A 9,079-nucleotide genomic window follows, 5' to 3' on the forward strand; every position below is an offset into this window, starting at 1 on the left:
TCTTCCACTCTCCCTGTCACCCGCCCACCTGTTATGTGCTTGTCAGAACCTCCCTTTGGTTACCGAAGGGATAACAGACCCTTGGCACCCTCGGACTTCGAGTGGCACCCTCCTTAGGCACCCTCTCGTGGCACCCTCTAATCGTGACGGTATAATCAGATTTTTTTTATATCTGTTTTTTTTTTCATCGCTGTCATTTCTCAAAGCCCCTTTTGTTTCATCGTCATTGTATATTTATAAGTAATTGGACCCTCCCTCTCACGTTCGGAAGAAACAATAAGCAACGCTAAAGAAAGAGAGAATGCTTTAAAAACAAACAAATAAATAATAAAGGGACAGAAAATCTCTTGTGTGAAAACAAACACATAATGGCACTGACCTCTAGTCTAGTACCGTATAATTCTAAGCCACTTTCATTTCTATGTACGACTGGCATAAGGGCGATAATGGTATAAAGAACCGGAAGGTAGTAAGAACATTTACGATAGGCTCAAATAAGGTCCATAAAATGCCTAACGACAACTCACCGACAGGAGAGAAGGGGAAACAGTTCTTATGCCAGACGCGCGTATGGTATGAAATGCTTTTACGATACTTTTTTGTTCATTATTAACACAAAGAGATGCAAGTAAAGCCAAAATTAGGTTGAACATTCTCTCTACCCTTTAAGCCTTAAGAGTAATTATGAAGTCATTATTAGCCATAAAATATCATTAGCGTCATAATTGTCTGATATACAAGAGCTAGTGTTCTGTCCCCAGTCTCTCTAACTCACTCACTCTCTCTCTCTCTCTCTCTCTCTCTCTCTCTCTCTCTCTCTCTCTCTCTCTCTCTCTCTCTCTCTCACTCTCTCACTCTCTCACTCTCTCACTCTCTCACTCTCTCACCCTCTAACCCTCTCACCCTCTCACCTCCCCCCTCATATTCGTTCCTAACTTGCATAAAATATATAGTCACGGAGTATGACAAGCAATTACGAGCATTATGTTCTCCGCCTATAAGGGCTATTAGATTCCACTCTCTGGCGTGGGAGCCCCCGTTGCTCATTCAGTGTTTCATATATGCACGTATATCTGTTTCAATTAATGTTAATTTCCATTGACATGCACATAAGCCATGCACGCTCCAACAAAATACATATACATCTAGTACTTCATCACTCTAGAAGCATGATTGCAACCATTCCCCCCCTCTACCCTCCTGACACTCCCCTCATCAAGAGAGAAACAAAGAGAAAGAAAGAGAGAGAGAGGGGAGGGGGAGAAAGAGAGAGAGAATTAGAGAGTGAGAGAGAGAGAAAGAGAAAGAGAGAGAGACTTTTTTTTACTTTGACAAGTTTATTGAGACAAGTGATTAGAGAGAGAGAGAGAGAGAGAGAGAGAGAGAGAGAGAGAGAGAGAGAGAGAGAGAGAGAGAGAGAGAGCTATAAATGCCAAAATCGCTTGTTCTGTGGCTTGTTTATACCTGCACAGCTGACTGTCAATCGATTTGTTTTTAATTCATTTATTGTTTGGTGGTTCATTCGGGGTGACATATTATAGTATGCATTTCCAAAATTAATTCCCTTGTATCACACAACAAAATCAATGGGCCTTTCACAGAAATGGGTAGTGGGGGAGGTATGGATGGGCAGGAATAGGGGAGAGAGGAAGTAGAGGGGAAGGGGAAGGGGAAGGGAGAATAGGGAGAGAATAGGCAAATATAAGGGGATAGGGAAAAATACATGGAGAATAAAGATGGAAAAGACAAGGTGAATGTGAGGGGAGATGGGGAGGGAGAGTAAGGAAATGGGGATTAGGTATGGAAGGGAAAGGAAATAGAAGACTGTCGTGATGGGAAATGGGGAAATAGGGGAATGGAGGAATAATAAGACAAATAAAACCAAATCAACTTGATAGGCATGGGGAATAGGACAGAGGCATTCGAACCCAATGGCGTGAGAGGAAACGTGGAGCAGAAACTGGGGACTGGCGAGATGAGAACAAGGGTGGCGGTATGAGGGGAATGGTGGTGGTGGGGGGGGGGGGGGCAGGAGGACAGGCGTGGGACACAAATTACGTAGAATCCGATACAACATGACGTGGGTACGCATAGGTTCGGACGCTATATATCGCAGCTGGGTTATTTATGAGAATCGATTCTGTTCTGTTTATTTCTATTTCAAACGATCTCTATAACCATTTCATGGTATGCACCCATTAATCATAACACCTCTCCTATTTTTTTTATAAATCATCGGATACGAATATAAATCCCAATTAATTAAGCAACAATAAAAACAACAACATTATTCATGTTCCGTCTACACGTGCAACAGAGCCCACGCGAACTAGTTACCTGTCAGTCACAAATCACGGTGAAAATAACAGGCCCTTCACCTTCAGCTTGACAAGGTCTTTTATTCAGGGCAAAAGCGACCCTGAACTTTGAAAACCACCGTGGAAAGGACGTGGATTCCTTTTTTTTTCCTTTCTTTTCACTTGTTATTATCACCGTTAACAAGTGCTTTGATTCAAAATTAATGATGTGTTACGCAGTCAATATGGCGTTGAGCTCATGTCGCTTATCGATTTTGTTGTCGGGTGGGCCGGTTTTCTGTCTGCTGCTGTGGGCACTTTCGCGAATAATAGAGAGAAGGAGAGGGAGGGAGAGAGAGAGAGAGAGAGAGAGAGAGAGAGAGAGAGAGAGAGAGAGAGAGAGAGAGAGAGAGAGAGAGAGAGAATCTTCCAGAAACAGATACAAACAGGAACTAAAAAAGAAAACATACCCACAGACACACCAAATCAGACAGAATCGTAGCCAACCATATATGTCGCTCTTCACCCCCACCCCACCACCAATCAACACTAAAATATAACCCTTTCCCTTACATTTACCCTACCTTACCCCCTTTCTGAATGAAGTTCCCTGTTCGGCTCAGGTCAGACGAGGTCAGACCACGTGACTCCCACACTAACAGCTACAAACACATCTCCAGCGCACGTTAAATGACCTGGGATCTTGTTTATGTGGCACCGTCGGTAATTAAAATGTCTAAAGCCTGCCACTAATCTCGAAATTACTATCTGGGTTCAAGCGGAGGTTTGTCTTTTGTTATGATTAACATTATATATGTTTTTAATCACACATGTTAAAAACACAAATACACATACAAAGCGCACATACAAACACACACATACAAGCACAAACATAAACACACATAAACACACATATCAGCACAAACATAAACACACATACACACACATATAAGCACACGCGCTAATGCACACGCAATCACAAACACACACAAAAGAAAACACACACACAACCGCAAACATAAGTTCCCACACAAAGACACACCCGAGCACACACGCACACACACCAAAATTCTCTAATTATCAGTCCGTTATTCTATTCTTTTGGAATATTCACCAAAAGGCCGCTTAACAAAGCCACTAATGAGGACAGTCATTACTCATTTCATTCATGACACATCGCCTTTTAACAGAGAGAAGGGAGAGGGAACGTATATATATATGTGTGTGTGTAAGTGTATATGTATATATATATATATATATATATATATATATATATATATATATATATATATATATATATATGTGTGTGTGTGTGTGTGTGTGTGTGTGTGTGTGTGTGTGTGTGTGTGTGTATGTGTGTGTGTACACACACACGGAGAGACAGAAACAAAACTAGACAATAACAAACCGACACAGAAAGACAATCAAATCTTACCAAAAACAACAACAAACATAAAAACAAACAAACAACAACATTCGGCCAAAAAACTCAACACCAAACAGAAACAGACCTCTCCTCCTCTACATCCCTCCCTCCCTCCCTCCTCTTTCCTCTCTCCTCCCTCCTCCCTCCTCCTTCCTCTCTCCTCCTTATAGCTCTCGATCTCCCTTTCAAGCCGAGGGTTCTAATACACCGCCGGTCAATCACAGTTTCCTCTGAATGAGAAACCCCGCGATATTCCACCTCATTCGGAGCGGTTTATTTGGAAAGCGAGATGGCAGTTTTAGAACCGATGCCGATTGCTTGTTCTTGCTGGGTTTCCCTTTTTTTTTAATGGGGTGGGGGCGGGGGTTGGGGGGGGGGGCACTCCTTGTCTATTTTCTTTGATGCGTTCGTATATTTTCTGCTTTATTTGTGTGGGTTTGTTGTTTGTTTTGATTTTGGGTTTGAGATGTTTTTTTGTTATGGATTTTGTGTTGTTTTGAAATTATGTTAGCTTGTATGTTTACACATACTCACACTCACGCACGCACATACAATCACACACACACGCATACACACACACACACACACACACACACACACACACACACACACACACACACACACACACACACACACACACACACACACACACACACACACACGCATACATTCGCCTCGCCTTCAATCTCCAGCTGCATCCCTATACCATCATTCCCTAATGGCCAAACACGGCGTCTCCTTCACACCACGAGTTACAACAGGCGCTCCGTAAGGAAAGGAAATCCAATGATGTCTTTTTTTTTTACTTTTTTTTTCTCAGTGTACTTGACGGAGGAGGTTTACCGGAGTAGATTAAAACTTCCCTATTCACTCCACCTTATTCACGGCAAGAGTGAATTTACTCGAGGATGTATGAAGTCTTCTTTGATGGACTTCTTATCAAAAGGACTGATAAAAAATGGAAATTATTTTTTTCTCTGTTGGTAAATATAGCTTATTTGATTCTAAATATAACTTTTATTTTCACTTTTCATTGGTTTCATTATAAATATACAATTATCGGAGAAATAACAAAATTTAGATATACAATTTTTCGGAGAACTAACAGAATTTAGGCATAAATAATCTGTACTTGAATGATGGTAGGGATATGTTTCCTAATTTAAGTAAATATCAAATATATGATAATCTACAACATTAGCATAAGTATATATAGTGAAGATACCAAAAGTATAGCCGATATTTATAAAACTACAGATATAACCTAAAACAATTTACGCCAGACGTGTACGAGAAACACTAACACATAAAGTCGCTGAACAGGAAGGAAAACACGAGGTCAGATACTCAGTTGAAAATTACATACCGTTCGTGTTCGCCTCCACTGAATTAAAGCAACAGATACTATTTCAATCAACAACAAACAATTGCATTTCCTTTTTGAAAGTTAAGCATGTATTTTTGAGCTCAGGTGATTTGCCTGCGAGGCTTTATCGGGGGGTGGGGGTGGGGGGGGAGTCTCTGTCTCTGTCTCTGTCTCTGTCTCTCTCTCTCTCTCTCTCTCTCTCTCTCTCTCTCTCTCTCTCTCTCTCTCTCTCTCTCTCTCTCTCTCTCTCTCTCTCTCTCTCTCTCTCTCTAAACCTCTCTCTCTCTCTCCCCTCACCCCCCCCCTCTCTCTCTCCACACCTCTCTCTCCCTCTCTCTCTTCTCTCTCTCTCTCTCTTTCTCTCTCTCTCTCTTTCTCTCTGTTTCCCCCTCCCCTCTCTTTCTTTCTGTCTCTATCTCTTTCTCTCTCTCTCAATCTCTGCCCCCCCCCCTCTCTCTCTCTCTCTCTCTCTCTCTCTCTCTCTCTCTCTCTCTCTCTCTCTCTCTCTCTCTGTGTCTCTCTCTCTCTGTGTCTCTCTCTCTCCCACATCCCCCTTCCCTCCCTCCCTCCCTCTCTCTCTCTCTCTCTCTCTCTCTCTCTCTCTCTCTCTCTCTCTCTCTCTCTCTCATTCTCTCTCTCTCTCTCTCTCTCTCTCTCTCACACACACACACACACACACACACACACACACACACACACATACACACACACATACACACACACACACACACACATACACACACACACACACACACACACACATCCCCCTTCCCTTCCCCCCGATGCGGCACTTACCGAAAGGAGAGCGTGGTGAGGGGTCTCCATGAGCCGTGTGACCCCTTCCTGGCGAGCGGCGAGCCCCAGAAGTCGTGCCCCCACACCGACCACCAGGGAGTCGTGCCCACAACATCTCGGTTACCCAACACGGCGCGACTGTGGGGGAAGAAGGGGAAAGTTGTTAGGCTTTGGGGATATTGTGGGTATTGTGGGGGTGATGATAGTGGTGATGGCGATAGTGATGATTTCGATGATTATGATAACAATTACACTATTATTACCACATTTAATGATAAGAATAATAAGAATAATAAAAGCGATACTATAATTATTACTTCCACTACTGATACTACTACTACTACTAACACCACCACTGATAATAATCCTGATAATAAAAATAATAATGATACTGATAACAAAAAAATTATAATGATAATACTAAAAACAATGATAATAACAATGATAATAATGATAACGATAATGATAATAATGATGATATTAATGATAATGATAATAATAACGAATGTAACAATGATAATAATAATGGCAATGATATTAATAACACCAAACCCTATCAAATCTAGCAGAACTTATCCATTATAGACAACCAATTAGATGTAGTTCAGGAGGCTATCACAGAAAGCCACGTAAACGACCGGCTTAATTATAACGCGAAATTAACGCATAATTTCTCCCGTAATAAGACGATATAAAATGCGGGCAATTTAAGCTAAGTAGATACAACGAGGAAGCCCAGTGTTATCGGGAATGTGCAAAAGCTGATTATCTTTCTTCCTTTTTTTCTTTCTTCCTTTTTTTGTACCTGAAAATAAAAAGAAAATTGGGAGGAAAACGAGGATTCTGAAATTACGTTCTCTCTCTCTCTCTCTCTCTCTCTCTCTCTCTCTCTCTCTCTCTCTCTCTCTCTCTCTCTCTCTCTCTCTCTCTCTCTCTCTCTCTCTCTCTCTCTCTCTCTCTCTCTCTCTCTTTCTTTTGTTCTACCTTTTTTCTTTTCTTTCTCTCTCACTTTCTTTCCTTCCTCTCTTCCCTCTTTCCTTCTTCTCTTCCCTCTTTATCACCTTCACTCCCTCCCACATTACCTTCTTCACTCCTCCCTTTATTTTCTTGCTTCATCATCCCCTCCCTTCATCTCCGGCTCTCTCTCTTCTCTCTCCTGTCTCTCTACTTCTATCCTTCATCCCATTCCTCCCTTCTTTCATTTCTCTTCCCGTCCCCCTCCCCTCCCCCCCCCCTCTCTCTCTCTCTCTCTCTCTCTCTCTCTCTCTCTCTCTCTCTCTCTCTCTCTCTCTCTCTCTCTCTCTCTCTCTCTCTCTCTCTCTCTCTCTCTCTCTCTCTCTCTCTCTCTCTCTTTTGAACGATAACGGCAAAGGAGACCCTTGATAAGTTAGAGCGTTGTTGATTAATTAGAGTAAAGCAAGTTGATGAATGCCCGAGAGGAGAGGGAGGAGGGGAGGGAGGAGGGGAGGGAGGATGGGGGGGAGGGAAGAGGGAGGAGGGAGGGAGGGAGGGAGGGAAGTGGGAGGGAGGATGGGAGGACGGGAGGGAAGAAGGAAGGAAGGAGGAAGGGAGGACGGGAGGATAGGAAGTAAGAGGGAGGGAGGGAGGGAGGGAGGATGATAGGGAGGGAGGAAGGAGGGAGGGAGGGAAGGAGAAAGGAAGGGAGGGAGGGAGGAAGGAAGCAAGGGAGGGGAGAAATGAAGGGTAAGGAGGGATGGGGAAGAGGGGAAGGGGAAAGATGATGGTCAAGGTGGAGGGAGGGAGGGAGGAAAAAAAAGGAAGGGAGGAGGAAGGGAGGCAGGGAAGGGGGAGGCAGGAGGAGGGGAGAGTGCAATACGCAAAGAAGGTGAAATTAGAGAGGAGAGAAAAAGAGCGGGTTTTTTTATGAAAGGGCCCGTGTAAAGTTCATCTAATTAAACGGTATAGAAAAGGGGATGGCGAGAGGCATAGGGAGGGGGTTCTGCCACCGGGGGGGCGCTGCCTGAAACCCTATCAGAAACTTCTCTATTATCAGAACAGCAGAATAGTGCCATTAATACAAATTCCTGTATATAATTGTCAATAGCAAATCGCCGGTAATAATACACCATGAACACAAACATACACACAGACACGCCCCACCACGACAAGCACCTTCATCACACACTACAAACATACACACCAGACATCACATCACACGAAACACACCCACACACCAGGTCACACATCCAAAAAATAATAATAATAATAAACGCACAAACATACACACACAGCAAACACACACACACGGATCAACAAAAAACAACAAAATAAAAATGGAGAAAAAAACACTAACAATAACCATGAATACTGAAAAGGGCGTGACAGAATCAAGCTATAAAGAAGAGGGCGTGGTCAGCTGGCAAGGTCGTCTATATACCCCCCCCCCCTACCCACAGTGTCCTCGGGGTAGGGGGCCATGGGAGAGGGGGGTGTTATCATGGGAAGGGGTTCTTATCATGGGGAAAAGTCATGAAAAAAGGTATGAATTGAGATAAAAAACATTTGGAATTCAGTTGGGATATTATGTTAAAAGGTAAGAAAGGAGGGGGAGGGGAGGTAGGGAGAGAGAGAGAGAGAGAGAGAGAGAGAGAGAGAGAGAGAGAGAGAGAGAGAGAGAGAGAGAGAGAGAGAGAGAGAGAGAGAGAGAGAGAGAGAGAGAGAGAGAGAGAGAGAGAGAGAGAGAGAGAGAGAGAGAGAGAGAGACTAGATAGATAGATAAACAGAGACAGAGAGTGAGAGGGAGAAAGAGAGAGATTAGAAATAAAGAAAGAGAAAGAGAGAAATTAGAAATAAAGGAAAAGAGAGTTACAGAGAGAGAGAGAGAGAGAGAGAGAGAGAGAGAGAGAGAGCGTCGAGAGCCGAGAGAGTTGAGATGGCGCGGCTGCGTTGGACGCCGGGCACGCGCGCCGCGCGGGGAGTCGGCCGGCGCGCTAGCTCGCGGAGAGAGAGAGAGAGAAAATTATTAATGGGCATCATACATAACAGTTACCCCACATTTTTAGTCATAATACTTATTGGACTATGTCCATAATTAACTGCATGATTAATGTTTCATAAAAGTACTATAAATCATAAAAGGATTTGGAACTTATGAATGACTCTGTGAAATAAAATTATAGCAGTCCTTGATGAAATAAAATGACATATCAAGCAACATATATTGGAAAAAAAAAA

At 43.1% G+C, this 9,079-nt stretch overlaps 1 protein-coding gene across 1 annotated transcript in view; it reads right to left on the bottom strand.

Moving 5' to 3' along the window:
- LOC122249536 (protein O-mannosyl-transferase TMTC2) overlaps nt 1-6,022 on the bottom strand; it is a gene marked incomplete at its 5' end in the record, with an annotated part of 54,213 nt that extends 48,191 nt beyond the window's left edge. The window contains 1 exon segment of the mRNA XM_086541561.1: nt 5,885-6,022. Coding sequence (XP_086397687.1) covers nt 5,885-6,022 — 138 coding nt within the window.
- Between the last annotated feature and the right edge of the window lie 3,057 nt (nt 6,023-9,079).

This window comes from Penaeus japonicus, unplaced genomic scaffold (genome assembly GCF_977035675.1).
Source record: "Penaeus japonicus unplaced genomic scaffold, GWHDUDI00000001_assembly GWHDUDI00000011, whole genome shotgun sequence".
Lineage (NCBI taxonomy): Eukaryota > Metazoa > Arthropoda > Malacostraca > Decapoda > Penaeidae > Penaeus > Penaeus japonicus.